The sequence below is a fragment of the Alligator sinensis genome, unplaced genomic scaffold (genome assembly GCF_000455745.1).
Source record: "Alligator sinensis unplaced genomic scaffold, ASM45574v1 scaffold279_1, whole genome shotgun sequence".
Lineage (NCBI taxonomy): Eukaryota > Metazoa > Chordata > Crocodylia > Alligatoridae > Alligator > Alligator sinensis.
The window spans coordinates 1,170,620-1,194,367 of NW_005842434.1; the positions used below are offsets into that span (position 1 = coordinate 1,170,620).

Genomic DNA, 23,748 nt, shown 5'->3' on the forward strand with positions numbered 1-23,748 from the left:
GAACCAAGGGGTTAAATGCACTAAAGATACTAAAATAAAAACCACGCTGAAACAAATTCTGACTTTGTATGTTTATTGCATGCACAAGAATAGTACAAGTACAAAAGTTGAAACTTTCAAAGATCTTATTACAGGTCAACCTCACATATAGATTGAGATATAATTTTTTATGATTCTTTTGGAGGAATTAGAAAGGTGAGCTTATGATCAGAAGCTATTGTGAAACTAATACTCTTCCTATTTGTTTTAAAAAGAAGTTTAATATGAAATAAGCAAACAAAAGTCTGTATTTACAACGGTTCTTAACTTTTTTCCTTTGTTACAGGAAATCAATGAAAACTCTCTGAAGAGGCTAAATGGTTATTTAGAGAATATACAGAAACCAGGATATAAACCTTTTACACCAACTCGTCTCACATTTTACGTGAGAGAGAGAGAGCACAATTCTTCTAGTGTCCAAGAATCCCTCAGTCCTTCAGGTGACTTTTTTTTGGTAACTTTTCTTCTTAAATGGCCTGAATCTAAGATGATTTTGAATTTAAGGTGATTTCTCCAATGATAAGATTCTAGACATGAAAAATTATAAATTTGTTATAATTTTCTGTTTGGAATCTAATTATTGGAGGGCTGTATTAAATTCACCCCCTCTCTTCTCTTCCTCCCCCCCTCTCCCCCCCACTGCTATGGAAAAGCAGTTAAAGGGAGCAAGTAGCAGGGAAAGCTGTTGAAGGGGTGAGGGAAACTCATCTTGGAATCAAGTAAATATGACAATTGCTGAAAGACCTTCCCACAGCTATGTGCTGTAACATTTTTCACAGTTTTACAGGGCTGTCTCTAATAAACTCTGTCCACTGTCAGTCGGCATTGGATGTGGCCTTAGAAGGCACCCCAGGTTACTGCACATTTTCAATGAGCGAGAGAATTGGGTTAAATGCAACTAGGAGTTAGTTTCCAGTAATCTTAAAACAAAGTCAAAATGCACCGTGGAATATTTGCTCAGTCACAATGGTTTTTAATTCCATTCTGCATCTGTGCAACTGAGCAATAGTTCAGTAACTTCCTTGTTATGTGTTCAAGGTATACTATATAGAATAGACACATTATAGGAGAACTAATTGTCCTAGGGCAGCAACAGAACATTTTTAAGTAGAAGTTGCAGCATGCCCGAAGCGTTAATAGATTGAGAAGAGAAGATGATTTGTTGTCAATTTTGGACTATTTGTGAATGTAATTTTTTTTCTTTTTTACAATTTTGTTTCTAATGAAATGTTAAACTGTATTTGTTATGTATTTTACTTCATGTTATGCTTCTTACTAGTTAAAAAATTCTTGCATGAATAAAATTTACAAGACACAAAACTCATTAATCTGCAGAAAAAGAATAGTGGTTTTCTTGAATCAGTTATTTCTAAGAATATTAGAGTTCTGTCGCATTAGTAGTTTGAGTAGGGTGACTGTGAACTGGGATGCCTGTAGTATTTCTTCCGATTCTGCTATTGACTTGTTTTATGACCTCAGGCAAGTCATGGAGGCTCTGTCTATACACAGGAAACTTACTGATGTCAGCACCCTCAAGCCTGTGGAAGTGGTGTAGCCATCTCCACACAGCTTTTGGGGTAGACTATTCAACACTACTGAGTGATGGTGCCAGATTGTTTATGCCGAAGCTAATTAAACTGACCATGCAAATGAGACCACACTGCTTCTAGTTTAGGAGGCAGCCTGCCCAGAGCAGTGCAGTGTATCTGAGGGCACTTCTATGCAGTATGGTAAGTTTATAGTACAGATGTAGCCTTAGCCCCACCCCACATACATAGGAAGAATTATGACGTGTCTAAGAAATTATACTCTTAAGAGTGCAGAGTGCTCTTAGCCTTTATGATTCATTCTATGCAACATGCTGTTTGGCACAGAAGGTCTTTCAGACAAAACTGCCACAAGGCAACAAAAGTGTTTTGTGGCTCTTCTTTTTTGCAGCAACTGCAGATAAAGCACAGTTAAGCCAAGTAGTTTTCAACTCAGTTGTAAAGATTAAAGCGGTGTCAGAGATATAGCCAGCGGAGCCCCATCATCCAGCCCCTACTGCTGCTTCTGGGGCACGCAGCATGCATCACCAGACTGGCCTCACACACAGGGTACCAAATATGATCTGTATACAGTGCCTGCTCCAGCCATTCTATGAGCCAGTCTGCATAAGGTTCCTGCTTCACCCAGTCCAAGACACGTGCTGCAAACAGTACCTGCTTGGGCTGGTCTAGGACCATCACTGCACACAGCACCCACCCTGGCTGGTCTGTCCTGGACTAGCTGGAGCAGGCACTGTATGCATTGTGCATCCTGGCTATGCACCATGTGTTCTAGAGCGGGCGCGGCAGGCCCTTGTATTCCAACGTGAAGGGGGTGGTCTGTGGAGCCAGCTCCATGGAATTCATCCAGCCCATAGACCAGCCCTGTACCACTCATCTAGCCAGTGGGACCAGATGAGTTGGACATTGTTAGGTTAAACTATATTCTGATGTCTTCTCTCATGAAAGCAGTTTAGTCTGCTGTACTTGTGTAATAAACTTTATACATAATTTTACTGTGAAATTTATCATTATACATGCGTGGTTTGCTTTAGTTTTGTAAGATAATTGCATATAACGGTTTCATTCTTAAATTATCTAATTGTTTTGGGGATTACATTTCATAGGATTTCGAGCAGTCAGTTTTACTTTGCACACCAGGGACCTGCTAAGCACAGTATTAGATATTCTCAACTCCTGCAGCTTATCTACTGAACATGTTCAGAGCCTGAATGCAAGTGTGGACTCTCAACCCTACAAGGAAGTAAAAGGGACATTCTACAGGCCAATCAAATGGGACAAGACTTATTATTCATTTACTGGATTCAAGGATCCTGAGGAAGAATTAGAGCAAGCCCAGAAAATGGAAACTACCCTAATGTATGTAAATATTTTTATTTCTTTAATTAACATTTATCAGGATAAAATATCAGAAAAACAGATGTAAAAATTCCTGATAAATTGTTCTATATTTTATCATCCATAGTATGGTTCTGTATGGTACAGCAGTATGCTGTATTTTCTTGCATACAACACCACCCTGAAATAAGATACACATCTTATTTTTGAAAGGCAGAATGAGCAAAAGGTCTTTACTCGTATCAAGTAACAGAGTACCAGCAGCTAGGAACCTGAGCCTGCTCATTGTTTTGCTCTCTGTGGATTGCTTTCTTACTTCACTTTTGCTTTCACTCAGCCAAAGATTAAGCAGCAGAAACTAATGTTGCTGTATTTCCTGCATATAATGCACGCTTCAATTTCTAGCACCTGTTTTTTGGGGGGAAACAGTGTCTGTAAGAAAATATGGTAATAAAAGGGCACTCCAATGAGCTACTGAAATACCAAGGTGCCAGTGGGTAAAGAAACAGGAAATAGTGAGAGGTCATAGTTGGATGGCTTGTTTGCTATGGAATACCACTGCTAATTCAACAGGGGAAGCAAAAGTTTTCAATTGTTGTAATTCAAAAATTAGTACCTTTTGGATCACACAATTATAAATTTGAATCTGTACAATCCAAACTGTCAATTTTTCACTAGCGTAGGGCCCATAAAAATGCTCACTTCCAGGATGTGTGCATTTATAGGCCATGTAAGAGTAAAAAAATAAAGGGAGGTGGGGGGCAGAATGTAATAAACATATATGAAAGGCATTCATTGTCTTGTTTTTTCCAACAAGTATTGAAAACAGGTTAGTACTCTTAAATGTCTTATAAATGCACACACCTTTTTTTGAGTGTGGTGATCCTGAGATTTGAATTCTAGCGATTTAAAAACACAAAGATCATTATAAATTTTCAAGTTTAGTCCTTTGATATAACCATGTGAAGTGTGTGCTACTTGTGTTCAGCGCAGATCTAATTAGATTGTAAGATCTAGGGCAGAGAGCACCTTTTATTCTACAATAACATGTCCTGCATACAGCAATAGTTTGCTACTGAAAGCATAACTAAACATTGTATTCTGTATGGAACTATACATTATTTTTACAAATGAGTTGTTTTTGACCATACCATCATAGTTATTTTCAATATTGAGTATTGAATATTTGAATATTCACTATTCTTCAAATAATTTGACCATTCTTGTTTTGATATATTTCCTTTATGTTGCCATTTATCTTGTAAAAATAAGAACCAGTAGTCAGTTGGTTGTTTATAATGAAGATTTGGATCACTAATTTAAATATTGTGAAAAATAATGTATTAACTCAACTACACAACAAGGTTTTTCCTCCCCAATCAGCATGGTGGGGGGAAAGCCTCTGGTCTTACCTTTGCATACAAGGAAACCACTTTAAATACATTATCTATCTTTGATCTGCAGCTAAAAGCAGCAGGTGCTCAGTAATATAAACTGACTATGAAGTACATGGCCTATAGGCAAACGTGCTGATGGAAACCTACCAGAAGGATAGTTTAGTCCAGCCCATCTGAATAAAGATATATAGTAGTGTCCATTGAGTGCAGTCTCTCTCAGTGCTGATTCTTTTTCAAGTCATGGTGAGCTACCCCCTTGCATGCATTTCAACTTCATTTTCACTTTCATAGCTGAGCACAGTACCTCTATTGCCCATTTCCAATCATTCCTGTTTTTTCAACAGCCTTGGATGTCTGGCATACATCACTAAACAGAACCAAAAACAGTTCACCTAGAATTCCTCTATGACCCCCTCTCTCAGCCTGTTGCACATAATTAGTGTGGCCCTATGTTCCATGAGATGAAGGTGGATCAGGTTGCCCTATGCCTCATCTGCGCTGAGCTATCCACCTCACTGTGCCCAATCACCTTCCAGGCTCTAAGTGCCTCCCTGGGGGTGCCTCATGTCTGGCTAACCCCCTTCCTGGAGCATACCCACTAGCCTAGGGGTAACATTGCCTTCACCCAGGGTCTGGGCTGATTCTGTCTCTGTGCCCCCTGGAAACACAGGCCTAGTAGCCCTTGAGGGTACTCGACGCACTTCAAGAACTTGGGGTGCTTCCCTCAGTGTGAAGCACAAATAGTGGTCTCCCTTAGTCAGCTGAACCAAGGGGACCCCAAGACAATCTAGACCCGCTCCCAATAAGTCTCCCATGCTAGGTACAAAGGAGAACTTTATTGGCTACAAAAGGAATAGGTTTGGAATAGGGTACAGGGTAGAGCCATATCGGAGAAATCCCATAGAACAAACAGGGTGGCTGTGGGTAGCCTCTGATCACGCATCTGAGTTACTGAAAGCTATATACCTAGTTAGATCCCAGGTAGCTTACTCACGAGTAACATCTAGAGGCAGGTGGAGATTCCCTCTGGAGGCAGGAGTTCATTGATCATGAGTTTCAAGAGAGAGCGCAAGTTTTAGATAGTCCAGTTTTTCTCTTTCTGAGTTTTCATTATGGCTACTGCCCCTCCTCCTGGGCAGTCCTTAACTTATATAGACCTTATGACCTCATTTACCTGATCCAATGGAGGCCAGCACCTGTTGGCTGCCAGCCAACCAATTTGAAATGCATCACTGGTGCCAGGTAGACTGGCAGGTTCTCTAGCCCCCTCCCAGTCAGGTTGGCATTGCTTAGAACAATAGGGAGCATAAGCCCCTCATCCAGGTACATGATGCTAGTCATATAGGCAGAGGGAGCAGGTTTCCCCCCTCTCTCAGGAATGTATCCAGCTCAGGGTCATGTGAAGAAATGGGGCAGAGGAGTGACCATGGTAACTAAATTGTCAGGTAGCAGAGTTTTGGAGAGAGACGAGGATGGTATTCTGCCACAGTTTGTACTATATATAAGTAGGTGCTGAAGCGCTGCTTAAAAGTGTGTTTATGGATTACCTGCGCTAGAATTTGCAGCAATTGCAAAAAAGATAGAATACATCAATTCTGGATGGACTAAATCTATGGGTACTATATGCAAATTACTACAGCTACGTTTATTTCAAATTTACCCCTCACTTCCACGTGCTCAGGGAAAGCAGGGTCTGACAGGAAGAGAAGGGCCGGGCCTACAGGTGAATGAAGTTGGGGGGCAGAAGGAAAAGAGGCCACCTGACACCCCAAATTTAATTTACCTGCTGTAGCAGAGGAAGGGGGACAAATTCAAGGCAGACCTCCAATAATTAGATTCTATACCTGGAAAATTATATCAATTTTTTCCATATATAGAATCTAATTATTGTGGGGTCATCTTCTAAATGGGATAGTCTTATTTAAGTAAATGTAACTCAGAAATATTTGGTTAAATGGTTCTGTGAAAATCTTTCATAACTATAGATTGAGGGTTTGGTTTAGTTTTTTTGAAGTTCTAACCAATATTACATGCGCTGCTTGTGCTTCATGTGCTATGTAGCAGGGCAGGAAGCATGACTGTAGGGAACCTGCATCAGATCCTATTGCATCTTTACTTTTAACGTGTCAGGGACAGAGAGAAATTTAGGCACGTTAGTCACTTCTCTGTCACTTGATTTGGAATTTCACTGAGCTTTGTTGATTCACCTCAGTGGAAGTCAATCTTCAATGCTCTTAAGACTTACTGAAAAGAGCATCTCTTTACTACATGTTAGCCTTGGGGCAACAATAGAACACCTGCTGACATATTTTTCTGGATATTGTCAACTGTGGCATGTATTCCCTCTGCTTTTTCTTGTTTTAGCCTGGGTCCCTGCAGCTTTTAAAAAATAGCCTATGACCACATTCACCATTTTGCACAGATAGGTATAAGTGCTGTGGTCTCAGTGAAGTCCAAGATTGAATGTTGTGAAATGATCAGAAGTCATTGTGAACCCCTAGGCTCCAGAACAAGTTCCTCCTTGTGAATTCTGGAGAACCTAGCTGCAAAAGTCATGTAAGGTTTCAGTTTCCAGTAAGCCAGATTTGATACCCTCGGTTATGCCTCAAGACTGAGTTGGTATTGCCTCCAATGGTGTAGATCTGGTGGGTTAGGACCCCTTGCTCACTTTCCAACTCATGAAAGCAGGCAGCTTGTATAAGGGTTGCTGTATTACTTTGAAACTTGGTGATCAGCAAATAGTGGATTTTATTGAAATTGACTCCATGGTCCACTGAATCTTCGCTTTATCATAATGCTCAAACTCATACTGTCCCAGTACGTCATATTAGACTTTATTTGACTGCCATCAAGAGACAAAAAAAAATAAAACAATGTTTTATCCATGAGATCTCTTAGATTCTGCTTTCTAAAAAGCTTACAAACCTGGAGCTTTGGAGACTTTGTTTGTTCAGGGATCTACCTATTTATACCACAGATGAAGTGTAACATTAAAAATAGCCTGTTTTTAAATAAATCTCACTTTCCCTGGTACCTTGAAATAGCTTTTACTGTTAACAATAATGTTTGTAAATTATTGTGCAACCTACCTGCGAAAAATGGCATTGTACATCTGGCTATTGTTTTCATTTTCCAGTTCCTGGCTAGAGAATAATGAAGAAAGTGCAATAAAGAAGCTGAAGAACAGCTTGCCACGTAGGAAAGAACTAGAGCGTTTAAAAAGTGAACTCTGTCATCAACTACAGCTCTCTGATATCAGGTAATGAAATTCAGGAGACCTAAATTCATGTGATCCAAATAAGCGTTTTTTGCAGTTTGGTAAAACCACGATTACTTTAAAAAAGTAGTACCATGAGCTTATTCCATCACAATATCTTTGTTTTGTGTGCTTAAAAAGTGGTATTTCTCTATTTTTTTTTCAGAACAGTTCTAAAGGATTTAAAAATTGCATTTACATTTTACTCTATTAGTCCTAGTCTTACAAGGCACGACCTGGGTATTGCTTAAAATAAGCAGGTGCTTAGCTACCTTGCTGGCTAAGATCACTTTCCTGAATTGGGGCTTATTCTTGTTTAGTTTAATTAGTCTGGCAGTAAACACCTACAGCTTCTCTCTCAATTCTGCATTTTACACAACTTTTGGCTTACTGACACCCTGTGAAGATTTTTAAAAGTGGTATTGCAATCCAAAATAAGGGAAACAAGGTAACATAAACCTGTCTTTTAAAGTTGCTAAAATATTCTCTCTAATTTCTTTACTCCAATATTATTTCTCAGAAAATACAACTCTTTTAAAACTGGAGAACAGAAATGTAGCTCTTCAGGATATATTTTTAAATTTGTTCTTAATGCAGTTACACAGTTTGTTTAGGATATTTCTTGAGTTAAATCTTTATAGAGCTTTCTTGAACATTGACTTTAATTAGCTTGTTTTTGGTCATATCTATATATAATACAACTTATTAAAAATGTTGTTCATTTATAGGAACCAAAACAAGCTAATTAAATATTTAATTTATATTTTTATATATAAAATTTTCTTCCACAATTTATCAAAATATTGTAATTCTACACTGGCACATTTTAACTTTAAAATAACTTAGAACGAAATAAAGCTCAGTTTAGATATCTCTCTTACTGGCAGTGTAATTATATTTGAAAAGAAACTGCTATGTGTCTGGGTCAATGCTAGAATGTGCATAGTATTAAAAGTAAGTAGAGGCCTAGAATTTTGCATTGTCTGAGAATGTGAAAGAACCCCGAGTTCTGCAGTTCTAAGGGCCAAAGCAGCCTTGATGTATAACATCAGTCAGATTTAAGACGCATCTGCATTATGCTAGATAATGCTATAAGCATATCGGCATGGCACTCCTTGTGCCCTTGATACCAAGGCTAGTTACAGACAGTCAAAAAGCCTGATCCTGAATCGATTCTGTCTTTGAAGGTTATTCTAAGCTGTGCAGATTGAGCCAATTGGCAAATAGACATGCATTCACTTTTGATTCAGGAAATGCAGCCACATGCCTGCAGTGGCTCAAGCCAGGGGGCACTAGAGCACGCCTGCCAGCGATTGTCAAAGGGGAGGGAAGACAGAAGCCCTCCAAGGCTCTCACCCCATCCCTGCTGTAGCAGGTGGGGTGTAACCAGGCACCAGCCCAGGGCTAGCATGCTGGAGCGGGGGGTTTAAAACCCTTCCCTGGCCGCTACGGACACCAGTCCGGGTCTGCGGGGGTGGGGAAGCAGGACGCAGTGCCTTCCAGGCTTCTGCCTGCCCCGCCCCCCCCCCCCCCCCCCCCTGAAGCAAGCATCTATTGAACACAGCACTTTGTAAACTCAAAGCACAACAGAACAACCAAAAACCTTCACCTGTTCTAAAATACAAATCAGTAAAAAACAGAGAGCACTCACAACTTGGTCTAACTTAAAATGAAATGTAATAAACCAAAAAGACAAGAAAGACTTGAATAAGTCTTGCGTAAACCTGAGGGATTCCTTTCTTAGGTATTCCAGTCTTCCAGCTTTCACAGGTGCTGCTTTTATAATGTAAATGTAGTTCTCTGATTTCTTTGGTTACACTAGCTCAAGCTGTCTGCAACCCTCTCCTGTTCCTCGTCTCCAGCACATACATGTGATTGTGCCAGGTCTTTGCCAACACCTCCCACCTCTAAGTCTGGTCCTGCAGGGCTTGGAGCCACCACTGAGCTGAGGAAGGGGGGATTAAAGCCCCTCCCAGACCCCTGCCTAGGTTTGCCTGGGAGGTGGGGGGGCAGTCCCTATCTAGCAGTTGGGCCAAATATTGGACTATGCACTGAGTATCTCAGTAAAGGGTCAAAGAAGGAAGTAGTCCTTCCCCTTGTGGAACAGAGTAACAGTAATGTGTAAGTGTGCATATTTTAACTACAATGAGAGTAGCCCTGTTGATGGGACCACTTGCAAAGTAATTTATCTTTGCAGAATAAAAACTAGTGTTGCAGCAGTGGTCACAATCCTAATCTTACCTTCACCTGAGAAACCAGTAATTTTATAAATAACTAGTTTGTATTTAGTACCCATTTGCTTATAAAGAAAATGCTCATTGCTTCTCAAAATGTTTTTTTCTATCCATTACTTCTTATGTTTAATTGTTTTATTTGGAGAGGTGTAGGGTTTTTGTATTTGCTTTTTCCCATTTCATCTCTATCACAGAGTTGGCACCTGCTTCAAGAAAAATTGTAAAAAAGTTGGCCAAATGGTTTATGTACAGTGTTTAATAGCATATTACTCAGACCACTTTACACATTCCCCACAGGGATGTTTGCTACTTATTGCTCTTGAAGAAGGGTGAATTTAATATAAAATTATAGAAAAATAGATCTGTCGGAAAGGGACCTTCAGGTCATCTAGTCCAACCCCCGGTCTAAGTATCCCAATCTTGTGATTATTATCTGCATTTTTAGTGCCCAAATATGCCAAGAACATAAATAATAAATGAATGATATCTCTTTATAATACTGAGATTGAAATAATATTTTCAATTTCATTTTATTTAGGTGGCAAAGAAGTTGGGATATTGCTCATCGTTGTAGCCAGCTGCACAGTTTAAGTCGTTTAGCTCACCAGAGACCAGAAGTTCTAATGAATGTTAAAGGTATGTTTCTTGTTACTTTTCTCTTCCTTATGTCAGTGCAATAATACAACCATGAATCTTAGACTTTACACTTGTAATATTCTAAAAAAAGTGCCAGAGCTACTTGAAATTATCAGCAATACGCTGCAGTTTTAAAAGTAGTTACTTTAAATACTCCTCCTGTTTAAATGGCATTAGAATCAATTGATGTCTTACCTTTCAAATAACTTCAAGAGTTACTGGATAGATGGATGGAAGCATTAAACTTGTTTGTGTCAACTTTGGAGGGCAAATTCTATGCTACCATACTCTAAAAAGAATGACAAATTCCACATGTATCCTAAACTGGACAAAAATACTTTTACCAGAACCAGAGTTTTCCTAGCACAGGAACTCTAGGAAAAATCCCAATTTTTCCTTGGGCTAAGGAGACAAAAGGCATGGACAAATGGACCACTTAACACTTGTTGTGAAAGGGGTAAATGGAGGGACTTACTGTAGTGGAAAAAAAATATGTTACAGTTTTGTCTGCCTGCTCTACCCCATGGTAAGTAGAAGTAAATCTTCAGTAATTCACTGTTTTATTCAGGTTAAATGAATCATGGTAGTTTAAGGTGTAGTCATATGTAATGAAACATTTCAAAAGCCTTTGAAATGTTCCACAAGTGGATAATACCTACTTAAAATAACTCCTTTAAAGATTTAATTTTTCCATACTTGTGCATAGAGAGGGAGACATAGTGGGTGAACAATCAGCTTTATATGTGGCTACAAGTGTGCAGTCTAGTAAGAAAAGAAATTAGACTCCCTTTCCCCACCCTGCTTACCTCTCCTCTCCTGCTCTCTAATTTCCTCTCCCCTCTTCCTCCCATGAAGGGGAGTGGAAAGCAAAGAGCATTCATTGTAGCCTCCTCTAGTGCCTACTGGTTGGCACTAGAAAAGCATTTCTGAACCTGTGGGTTGTGATCCAAAAGTGGGTTGCAAAAATATGTGAAGGGGTCACGAACAAACTTTAAGAATGGATCAACAAACTTTAAAAATTGATTCTCCTTTAAAAGAGAAAATCATGGAAATGGTGGCTTTTCCCTTGCAGACTGTCAGAGTTCCAGTATTTGGCAGTCAGGTGTATGTACCTTTTTACCAGTCAGTTCTTAACACAATCTTGATTATTTCTTCCCCATCTTTAGACTGAATTACCTAAAGGGGTAATTTTATTATTATTCTCCAGCATTTGTGTCCTTCACTTTTGAAAGAACAAAGAAGGCTCTAATTTTAGGGTGTATGTATTAATGTATCTATTTATAAATGTATCGTGCAGAGCCTTATGGGGAGTGGTAGTGGGCATGGTGGTTTGGGCAAGATTAACCATTTATTATTTGCATGAAATAAAGTTACTCTAAGCTACTAATCCTCGCTCAGTGTACATTATCTTCCATGTGCATTGTTTAAAAGTGACATTGTCCAAAAAAGTCTATAAAATAAAATTCTGTATAGCTAAATTGCAAATCTGCCTAAAGCATAGGGAGAGTGAGAGAGTAAATAATACATTATGTTTTTTATTGGGGGCAAAAATCCTTGAGTTTGAGCTTTCAGAATGATCTGGTCTTTACATGCTGAGAATTAACACACAAACTTATTACTCATTTTTGGTTATCCTGAAAAGATTTTTTTTGTTCTGAAATGCAATGATCTGATTAAGGCTTGAATAGTTGAAAAGCAGTAAAAAATAGTTGTGGAAAGTAACTAAAGAACTGTTTCATCATTTTAGGATACACGGTTATATTTACAGATTGTTCAGGTCTGAGTGCAACAGGCCACATAATGCTTGGGACCATGGATGTTCATCATCACTGGACCAAAGTAAGAACATTTCATAGTAAAGAATAATCATTTTGTATTTGTCACCCTGTATACATGAATTTGTTTTCATCTTTGTGTAACCAAAAAATTGTAAATAACTGTTGAGTGATGATGCAAATGTAGTTAAAATATTCACCCTGATCTTATGTATTGCATTCTAACATAATCTATTTTTGTAGGTGTTCATAATAACCATGATCTTTATTGCCAGGCTTTTTCAGTTTCCAGAAGTAAATCAACTCTGTGTTCCATATCAAGGACAAACAGATTGGTTATTTCACCATCTGAAATGTAATATGAACTAGCGCTCTTTTAATGATTAGTCACAGATCTTGGCTGCTGGAGTAGGAGTACATGTTTGGTGGAAGAAATGCATAGAAAACGGAGACAATAGGATACCATGGTTAAAAAAAAATCTGCAATATTATTTGATCAAGTGTTCTAGTTTTCATAGAACAAAGATCACATTTTTTAGTTCTGATGATCAAGAAAATTCCTTTGGTACTTCTCTCTAAAATATGCATGAACTGAAACAATGGATTTTGTACTGTATTAAGAGTCTGCTCCTTTTGCATTCATGAAGCTCTGAACAGTAGTCTCAAACTGTTTTGGAATTTTTGTAGAACAATGGTCCTCTACCTTTGACCCATAGGCAACAATGCTGAGCAAATGACACATCAGGTTTTGCTGCTCTTCAACTTAAGGTTTAGCTTTCTTATTTTCTTTGTTCCCAAGTAGCATTGGAGGATTTTGTAGGCAACATTTCCCACAAACAATTGGTTTGTTGAAGATCACTGATCTAGACTATCAGCAATATTTTCGGTGCTCTGTTGTCTAGTTTTTATATACCTCTCATCTCTGCCTGAATAGATGCAGTTTCATAATTGGTAGGTATGTAGCAAATTATGATCATTGCAACTGATTAGCTATAGACTTGTTGCCTTGTCATCCACAAGCTAGAGTAGACCTGATTTATTCCCAAGTCTTCTGATAGAACTTTTTAATGTATTTTTTATTGTTATGAGATGCTGCTGGAGGGTTTTATTTTTGTTTTATGTTTTCAACACCCCTGACAAATATAGCCAGCACCATGGTCTGATGCAGTTGCATCAACAAAAAATACTAGCTATATCTCCACTAGGAAAGCTTGCTACGATAGCTATATCAGCAAACCCTTGTATGTATAGACATGACCTCAAATTATAACTGCTTTGGGATAGGAACTCTTGCACATGGACAGAGCTCCTCACACTGAGGCCCAATCTTGGTTGTAGCCTTTTGGTGTTACTGCAAGATAAATATTTAAAATATTCTAAGGTTAACAGTTCTTTTGCTGCAATTAGTCACTAGCTTTTGGTATTTTGTGGATTTTTATTTTTCATTTGGGTTCCATGTTTGCACTGTTAATTTTTGTTGTTCCTTTAGAGTTTGTTCTTTGGTGAACCAAATCAGTATTTTGATGTTTTAAAGGAAATTATATTGTTTTATATGTAACATAAGAAATATTTGTATTCTGTATGTACAGATTTTTGAGATATTGCCAAACTATAAGAAACTTCAAAAAAAGCTGCTCCTTCTGGAGGACCGGATAAGCCATCTACTAGGAGGCATACAAATAACATACATTGAAGAGCTTCAGCCACTTTTGACTCTTGAAGAGTATTACACTACTCTTGATGCTTTCTATACTAGATTACTGAATAGTAGACTACTTTTTCACCCTCGTAGTCTGCGGGGCTTGAAAATGATTCTAGAAAGGTAAGCATCTGTGGGATAAGTAGACATCAGCCTTTTATTCATTTTATTCCTCATGCCAATTATTGCTTTAAGAAATAACCAGTTGTAGTATAAAGTCTCATTTGTTGCATTTTTATTTCTAATGCATTTCACATTTTTCATGTTCTGTTGGAAAATCTTAACGGTCTACAACAAGAGACTAAAGGTTGCATGGCTTGTCAACAATATGCATACAGTAACCATAATTCTGTTGATGGTAATGAAATCACAGTTATCTGTTTCTAAATGTTTTAAATAACTTTGCTTGAGTGGTTAGTTATGTAGGAGAAAATTGTGCCCTTTCGCTACAAGGACACTTGTATCTTTCTAAACTCATCTTTACTGTACTTAACTTAGTTAAATAGGTTGTTTGCTCATTCTCTTGGGCACAGAGTCAGCTTTATACATGGGTACAAGCATCCAGTCTAGTAAAGACAGAAATCTTACACAAGGCATCTGTATTTTATGATATGCTTATATGACCAATGTAATGTGATGCTTACAAGAGAGCAGTGGGCTAGAACTCATTTAAAAGCCAGCTTTTCATTCTTGTACATAGCAAACTGATATAGCAGACCAGTGTACATTAATATGCAAGATCATTACGCAGATTTAGACACAGGATTCCAGAAATACAGTTAGTGTCTGAAAAGGCAGTGCTGAAAGTAGGATTTTAATATCTTAACGTTCTTAATCTAATTTAGAAAATCATCTGAAATCTATATCTTTGTTTAAATATCTGAGAAATTACCTTGAAAAATAGCTGGTTTTGTGAATTAATTATTTATCTTGAGTCTGCAGAAAGGGATTAAATTACATCTTTTTAGTTGTCTTTGCAGATTCATTCTCCTGTAATATGAAAAATTAAAACACTTAAAATAATATTTCATCCTTATTCATTAAACCTTTAACAAATAATTGTTTTCAGCTCATTAATTCAGAATTCTAACCTTTAAATTGCCTTGTCCTCTGTTATAAAATTATAAATATTTTAGTAAAAGGGTAAGTAACAAGATGCATCTGTGTTTAACTTTTTATGTTTTATTAAAGTGATAGGTATGCCCCAAGCTTGCATGAACTTGGACACTTTAGCATCCCAGCAGTTTGTGATCCAGCAACCCTTCAGTGGTTTATTATTACCAAAGCACAACAAGCAAGAGAGAATCTGAAAAAAAAAGAAGAGTAAGTATTCTTGTCACATTACATCAGTAGCCACATTGCATCTTTTTGTTTCCTTTAGGTTTTTAAGAGCGACTTTCCTGCAGCATACAGAGAGATTCAGTGATTGCCAAAATGAAGCATATTTGGAGATATTTACTAATACAAGTATTTTTTTTTAACTTTTTTTTTTTTTTTATTCGGGCAACTATAGAAACAAAACTCCAACACAGGAGGAATATACAAGAATTGAATGAGATTGATATTATTGCATCTTTACAAAGTTTACAAGATATAAATTAGAACCTCTACTTTCAAGATCATAATTACATATGTAAATATAGCATTAAGTAAGCTTCATTAATATTTAAAGAAGCTAGCTATAATCTCTGGCTTTGTCTTCTGCATAGGTCAGGAATAAAATCCATATTTCTAAGTCTCTATCAATATTGTCTCTTTTCTAATAATCTAATTCAGGGCTGTCCAATTCATGGTTGATCAATACATAATCTAGTAACTAAAAACAAGAAGGAAAACAGAAAGCAAAAAACCTTTTTTCACAAAGTAAACTTCCTTTACCGAGGCATTCAACAGATAAACTAGCCGTTCCAAAGTGTTACTACTCTGGTTACTTCCCCTTAGAATATTTGAACCTCTGGTTATAGTCATGACATATGGAAAAAGGAGCCTTTTTCTCCACAGCCTCTTCAGCATTATGCATCATCATCAGAAAATGTGCATTGGATCCTAGTTGGAGACAGGTACTGTCTGTGGAGTATTGTATACAATTTATGTCTCAAACCCATGGAAAATAAATATCCCTGTTCCCATGTTTATCACCATTGTACATACCGGTATTTTAAATATTACCTTTAATATTGTTTATTAAAAAACTTATAGGTCTTCAATATGGATTAAACCAGCAGTCAGCAACCTTTTGCAGCTTGGGTCAGAGGTGGGTAGGTAGGTGGGCTCTAGGAAAAGGCTGCTGTTACCACTGCTTCTCCCCACAGTGGCATGGGGAGAGCTCCCCATTGCCGAAGTCCACTACCACCAAACACCACTGAAGCCCCACATCTGTGAACCAAGATCAAAAAATCCTTGGGCTGTATTCATCCTACAGGATATAGGTTGCTGAACCCTGGCTTAAACAGAAATTTGTTTTAAAATAGCTGAAATTTGTTTCTTCTTACTTATCTGGCAAGATCTGAATTAAAAATTGTGATCTTTCTCCAGAAATGTTTGGGAAGCTAGGTAAGAAATGAAGCTCTGCACTCTTCGTATTTAATCAGGAAAAAATCAAAACCCAGTTCTTCAGTTCACGTTCTAACATTTAAAATTCACCTTACATTGTAGAACTACAGACTTAAACATCCTTTGTTGCCTGTTCAGAGTTCCAGTTGGCTTCAAAAGTTTGCAATTGAGGAACTTGTTGGGGGATCACAATTTAAATTTGTAGAGGTACCATACATCTGTTGGGTATATACATCCATACATCTGGATTTTTGAGGGTTTTTTTAAGAAAGGCATTTCTGTTGTCCTTTAACATTGTGGGCATTTTGGTATATTCTCCAAAGTAGTGGTGTGTCAACTTTATGGGACATATAAAAATGCTTAGAAGTACAGGTTTGGAATGAGTTACTTCTGTTCATTGCTGATGCATTCACGTGTACAGTATAACTTCAGTCAAGGGTGATTAAATAATAAAAGTACAATTTTTCTCTGGTCTTTTAAAAGATATATCTACGTACTTTCTCTTCTCAGAGAACCTGGATTTTTGTCACTTTTGCTTTTTGTATTCCATTTTGTCCAAGGTAAATGGAAAATAATACTCTCTGAGCTTAGTCCCGAGTTTAGGATTCTGTGTTCCTCTTGAAAGAGGTAGAATATTACTATCACGTAAAATACTGCAGGTGGCTACACTTTTTTTGTTTGATATCAAATATTTTATATCACGTGCAGGATACTGAATAATGGCTTTGATAAGAGGATAAAGAGGAATTTATTCCCTGTAGCTAAGCTTTTAAGTTCTGTTTAATGTCAAGCATTTTGATCCTTAAGGTACCAGGAAAATGAAGCCCCTCCCCGCCCCCCTTCCACTCACACACTTGCCCCACCCACTTCCCACCAGCCCCGCAGGTGCCTGCTGCATAACTACCACCCTCCACACCACTTACCTTAACCTTGCAACTCTGGCTCCAGTTGGAACCCTTCTCTGGCCCAGTCCAGGGAGCACTGAGTATGTGCTGCCTCTGGCCCCAGTCTGGCCAGGCAGCAGCTGTTGCAGTGGTGGCAGCTTCAGCCCTAGCCCCAGAGCTGGAGCCAAAGCTGCTCACCACCAACTCCTTCCCCTCCTCCCCCCCTCCAACTTCTACTTGAATCTAAGATGGAGGGACTTTTCCCCATGGGGGGGCACACCTTGTCTTAGATTTGAGTAAAGATGGTAAGTTACAAATATTGTAAATATATACGTTACCAGTATACAATATTCTGAATATAGATTAAATCATTTAATCTGTAATGTTTCCAAAATGTGTCCTCCATTTGTAGTTATGTAACCATTTTTGCGCAGAGTTCATATAATAGTGCAAACAAATGTTAAAATATACATGTACAAAAGTCTTTTCAGTATATCTCAACATGAAAATCTTGAAATCTTTAAGCATTTTTGTATATACATAAGTATAATACTTGTATCTTTCAAAAACAGATTTTTAAAAGAGGGTAAGCACTAATTTAATCATTCTGTTTTGTCATTATTTCTTACTTACTGGCTGCTTTTTTATTATACCAGGCTGATGGCGATGGAAAAGGAGCTAATTAGTACTTCCACTGAAAAATTTTCCCTGAAACAGCTGTATAAGGAGCCCAGCGTTTCCAGTGCACAGATGATAAATTGTTGTAAGCGACTGCTAGAAGAATCACTACCATATCTACAAGGCATGCACCTCTGCATTTCACACTTTTACTCTGTGCTGCAGGATGGAGATCTTTGTATCCCTTGGAACTGGAAAAGCTGAGGACTTGTCTGTTAACAATAGGAATATGTTTATTTTCTGTAAGAAGCTATAAATGCAAATTAGATTATTTTTAGTGTAAATTATTTAAATCTGTATTTTGATATCAGTATTCAATCCAAGACTTTCTTTAACTGCTGCTCAGAAAATAGAACTGGAGTCCTAGACTGTTGCTGATTAATGTCCAGTATCTCCAGGTCTTGCACAGTTTCTATACTTATCTACAAATCCCAGCATGGAGTAAGGGTCATTAAAAGGATATTTTTTTATAGTAATTTAAGCAAAACTTTTGAATTAAATCTGAAGGTTGTAAAAATGTGTGTGGATTTAAAAAATATATATGGCTGTCCTAGGGTATATATTCCTAGATATATAAGAGATTGTATGTACCTCTAAAAATAGGTACTAGGTATTATGTATACCAGAAATTACTGAACTGAAAAACTGACGTACTAAGCTGGGGATAGCAAAAGCTGTGGATTCATAATTCTCAGTTCTTTCATATATCATTAGTTATCTGGTGCCAATATTAAAGTTTCATACTGCAGTACAAAAACAAAAGGGAAAATCATTTAGTATATTTTACTTTTCAAATAAATTCGGTACTCTGATGTTTGTTTATTTCAGGTGTTTATTTTAAATATCAATCTAATAACGCTTAAGAACATCTACTTACACTTCAAAAATATTTGGAGATACATTTGCAAAGTGATAGTCACTGTACATAATTTTTATCTTCTTACTTGCTTGAGTAGTCTACCTGCAGTCTAGGGAAGGAAGGCATTTATGTTAGGGTCATTTATAAAGTAAGTACTCAAGAAGGTAAGAGATTTGGAATGTCTTTCGAAGGGTTAGACACGCAGACCTTGGTAATTTGAATAACATGAGATAAGATTTGAGAGCTGATTTCCTGAGAGAACGTTAGCGACGCTAGAAAGTTCTTGTTTCATTGTAATGCACACTAAAAACAGTGGATTGAGTTCCACCTTTTTTGCAAAATCAACAGAAAAGAAATAGACAGTTGACATGTTTAGACTTAATCTTTGAAAACAGCTAAAAATAGTGTAAGCAATAGAAAAAGAATGATATGATTTCTACATATGTCTTGTTTGTTACAGGCAGAGATGTTTTTTTTTAAGGTTGTCTGGCTATACCAATTTTTAGTCACTTTTAATGTTGCCAAATTTAAATTGTGTTTGGACTAACATTTTTCCATGCTAATTGTCCAAATTCACCTGCAGACTAATCTTTTTATTAACATTGCAGTTTGAAAGGTTCCGCTATTTTGGGAATGAGGTTAAGGAAAAATATCTGTTGCTAATTTAAAATAATATTAAATAAACGCTTTTAAGACTCTTTGAAATACTTTAGGTACGCTAAGAATGTTAGCATTTGAAATGGAGGTTGTCCTTTGTGCTACAGATACCTTTTTGGCATCCTTGTGGAAAACAGCCAGATCTCATGTGACCACAACAGGAAGTGAAGGGAGACGAACTGGGATTGGCTGGCCGAGAAGACTGACAGGAAGGGCAGGCCGGCCTTGGAAGTGAACTAGAAGCTGTTTGTGTGGGGTGAAACCTAGTCATCTTGAGAAATGAGAAACTGGTGGAAGCTGGGACTAGGTGGGAAGTGGCAATGGAGAAGTTGGGAAAGAAGTAGGGAGATCTGAGAGAGAGAGATGGAAGTGTGGGGAGAACAGGCTGGCTGAGCAAAAAGGGGTGGGACAAGGGCAGAGGCACTAAAACTCAGATTATCTCCCAGTCCAGACACACTTCCCTGGCTCCTCATTCGGCATAAGAATAGAGGCAGATCAGATGAGAAGCTGGGGGTAAGAACCTGGGCCTGAATGGAGAAAGAGTAGGGGGCTGGATGCTGGGAAAGGTTCTGGGCATTGTGTGGATGGAGATGAGGCTCAGTGCTTAAATCTGAGGGGAAGGCTGGGACTGGCTATGCAGGTAGTATGGGGCAGGACTCAGATGAGGATTGTTTGAAAGGGATGGGGCCAAATAAGTTTAATTTTGGGAGGAACAGACAGAAGTCTATGCCCATCAGGAACATAACTTCAGACTGGACTCAAACCCAGGATTCCTGAGTCTTTGTTCCACTGCCATCAGCAAAATCCACTGGCAGAGTGTATGTCTCATCTTCTAACGTTAACTCATGCAAGAGCTGAAAATTAGTTATTACTATTGGTTACTCTGTTAGATGAAGTGGCAGAGGTTGTGCAGTGAATCAAAAGATTCCAGCCATGTTGGTGACCTATGCTGGTGGGTGTCAGACCAAAGGAATTTTTATTTGGTTCACTTTTTAAAACAAAAAAAATGTAGGCAATTTCAAAAATAATGTTGAAAGAATGCTATGATTGCCTGTGCAACTTTAGTTTAGCCCCCTTATGTTCATGTAGTTTATAATTAAAGGCATGCTCATAATAGAAAGGCAGAAATCAACCTCTATCACTGCAAACTTCAGTCATTGACTTTGCAGCCTTTATGTTCTTTTAACATCATTTTTTTTTGTGTAGGATAAGCGGGACATCCTGATTAAACAGGATATCCAGGGGTCAAAAAAAAAACACAGGAAAAAAACTGGAGCAATGCACACACAGCGTGTGCTGCCGAAAAGTGGAGCTGGCCCACCCAGAGGTGCGCTCCACTGTCAGCCAGGCTCTGCATGGCACAGTTACCACAGCTGCAGCCCCTACAGGACCCCAGGTAAGGCTGCTGGGGCCAGCACAGTGCTGGCCTGTCTCCCCTATCCCACCCAAGGTAACTTGCCATGCACCAAAGTGTGCAATGCACAGGCATTTCCCAGGGGCAAGAAGAGGTGGCACAAGGTGTGCCACTGCTGCTTGTCCCCGGGAAAGCAAACATCCACACACATCTGGAAGCACCCATGGAGATTTAGGTTGGATATTAAGGAAAACTCTCACTAGGAGGGTGGTGAAGCACTGGAACAGGTTACCTTAGAGAGGTGGTAGAATCTCCATTCTCAGGTTTTTAAGGCCTGGCTTGAAAAAGCCCTGGCTGGAATAATCTAGTTAGGGATGGTCCTGCTTTGAGCATGGGGGGTTGGACTAAATGACCTCCTTAGATCCCTTCCAACGCTAATTTTCTATAATTCAATTATTAAAAGCATACACATTTTCTAGGGATCATTTTGCCTGACAACTGTTATACAAACACTAGTGCATTGAGTTTTCCTGTTGTTTTCAGGATCAAAAATTCACTATCACAAATATATTGGGATCATATTTTACTTCATATATTTTGAATATTTTAGCTAAACTTATGCTAATGTTTCACTGTATTTAGTGGGAGTGGTGAGCACTTCATATGAGAATGACCTTCAATACCCATGTTACTGGAGATATTTTAATAGTATTACATTCCTACTTGTTCCTATAGTCAGTTAATTTAAAATAAGCTTAGTAAGAGGTTTTGGGAAGTGTTTGCTTTCAACAATAAACATTAACATTTAACAAGGTTAAGTTGGTGATTTACTATTTTTAATCATTGATTAATGTTTGGCTGAGACTTGAGAACTTTCCCTCCCCTGTTCAAGAATTTTAAATAGTTTAAATAATTTGAAGGAAAGGTAGGTAACAATTCTGAACTCTCAATCATTAATTCAAGATTGAAATGGGAGGTGGACCGTGCATTACAGATTATTAAACTAAGACATTTGGACCATGTTTTTCTGGCTTCAAGAAGCAGTTTGGATTTTTCCAAAACTGCAGAAAGAAAATTTTAAAGAACAGAAGGGACTGTGATTAAAACAAAAAAGGGGCATCAACTTGTAAAAAGTAACTTATTATTCTGATGCTGTGCACAACTGTGGCCTTTTGAGAGACGTGCTTTGGCTAACACTAACATATAAATGTTGATAATTATATGTATAGCCTTTTAAAGAATTTGAAGCTATTGTTCTCCTGGTGTGATAAAGCTAAGAAATTTTCCAGTGTTTAAAATGTTCTCTCTCTCTCCACTTATCCCCCTCCCTCCCTGTTTTGTCAGCTCAACACGCTACATTCTTTGTGTGAAATGGTTGCCCGTGTTATCTTTATTTCTGCCTTTCAGCTGCTGTGCTACAACCTGAGTTTGTATCCATTTATGTTGTATAAGGTACTCAGAGTATCTTTTGGGTCTTGGTAGGATAGAACAGGAAAAAGATATATAAAGAAGAAAGTCTCTAATAGTAGAGTAGTTGCTGTTACATTAATGCACACGTAGTATTACAGTGATGCTGTAGCTGTAAGGTGTGATAAAGAAAAGAAAGAAAAATGACCAAACGCCAAACATAGGAGCAAGTCGTGCTCATGGCATGGGGAAGGCGATGGGCGCGGCCTGATAGCAGCGGACCCGGCCCGCGCTGATTGGCAGGGGGCGTGCAGATGCAGCCCGTTTAAAAGGCGAGCGCGCCAAAAGGAAGGGGGGACCTGCGCAATATCGGAGAGGCCTGATCACCCTCACCGGAGGTCCTGCGTCCACGAAATCCCTTCCCCCAGACGCCCCCATCATGACTGGGTATACCATCCAAACGTGTTTAAGAGCTCTCAAGTTATCAGTGAGTTTAATCTTGAAACAGCTGTTAAGAAGTTTTTTTTCTGCCTAAACTGTGAGTAAAGCATTTACTTATCTCACCGCCTCCTTGGTGTTTTTCTGTCGACGGAAGGAGAGACAGAAGAGGGAGGAATAAGACCCTGAAACCCTTTTGTCCCCGGCCTGCTCGCATAATCTGGGTCCAGCCACCCATCGTCAGGTTGAACATGGCGTCGCGAACAGGATCCCCGGGGCAAAGGGGGAACGAAGGAGATGTAGACGAGTTAGTCAGGCATTGCCCATGGGGAAACCATCACCGGCCCCCGACCACGAACGCCGATGATTTATGGGCCCATGTGGTGTATCATCAAGAGCCTCAGCCCCGCAGCCTTAGGATACCTTCTTTCCAGTCCCGCGGTTCTTTACCACCCACCCAACAAAAAACCAGAGGCGTTACTTAGCCACGTCAAGCCCACAGGCACAGATGACCGTACTCCCGCAAAAGAGTACACTAGGTGCATTCAGTACCTAAAAGAGGGGAGCGGCTGCGAAACCCCTCCCGATAAGTTCAAATGCCCCGATCTCAATCCCGGGGGCGCCGAAGATGAAATTCTAACGGCACTCCGTGAGAGTCTTGAGGCTGATGGACGGGATGCCACAGAGTGGACAGGGAAAAAGTGGAATACGACGCTAGAGAAACCCCGTCGGCCCTGCCCAAGGAACCGCCTCCATACAACATCCCGCCGGAGCTATGTTCCGCCCTCCCCGCCGACGCAGGCGCACCCGTTCTCCATGCAAACCCTGTAGCCTTAGTGAAAACTGTCATCGATGGCGTGGGAACCCGCACTCTCACCACCTTCTGTACGCGCACCAGAGGGGAACTCCAAGAGCTGACAAGAGATACCCGACTAAATCCAGGTGAAACACTGGCAATGTGGCTAGGACGACTGATATTAGAGCACGGGTCAGATTT

At 38.9% G+C, this 23,748-nt stretch overlaps 1 protein-coding gene across 4 annotated transcripts in view; it reads left to right on the forward strand.

The window, feature by feature from the left end:
• Positions 1–20,809, forward strand: part of TCAIM (T cell activation inhibitor, mitochondrial) — a 30,464-nt gene extending 9,655 nt beyond the window's left edge. For 3 of the 4 annotated variants that reach the window (XM_025211851.1, XM_025211849.1, XM_014523028.2), the window contains 8 exons: positions 326–479; positions 2,693–2,945; positions 7,458–7,580; positions 10,350–10,447; positions 12,195–12,286; positions 13,812–14,044; positions 15,113–15,244; positions 18,015–20,809. In XM_025211851.1, coding sequence (XP_025067636.1) covers positions 326–479; positions 2,693–2,945; positions 7,458–7,580; positions 10,350–10,447; positions 12,195–12,286; positions 13,812–14,044; positions 15,113–15,244; positions 18,015–18,240 — 1,311 coding nt within the window. In that variant the 3' untranslated portion in view covers positions 18,241–20,809. The remainder of the gene's footprint in view (positions 1–325; positions 480–2,692; positions 2,946–7,457; positions 7,581–10,349; positions 10,448–12,194; positions 12,287–13,811; positions 14,045–15,112; positions 15,245–18,014) is intronic. The other variant, XM_025211852.1, reaches the window with a different exon arrangement.
• The last annotated feature ends 2,939 nt before the right edge of the window (positions 20,810–23,748 follow it).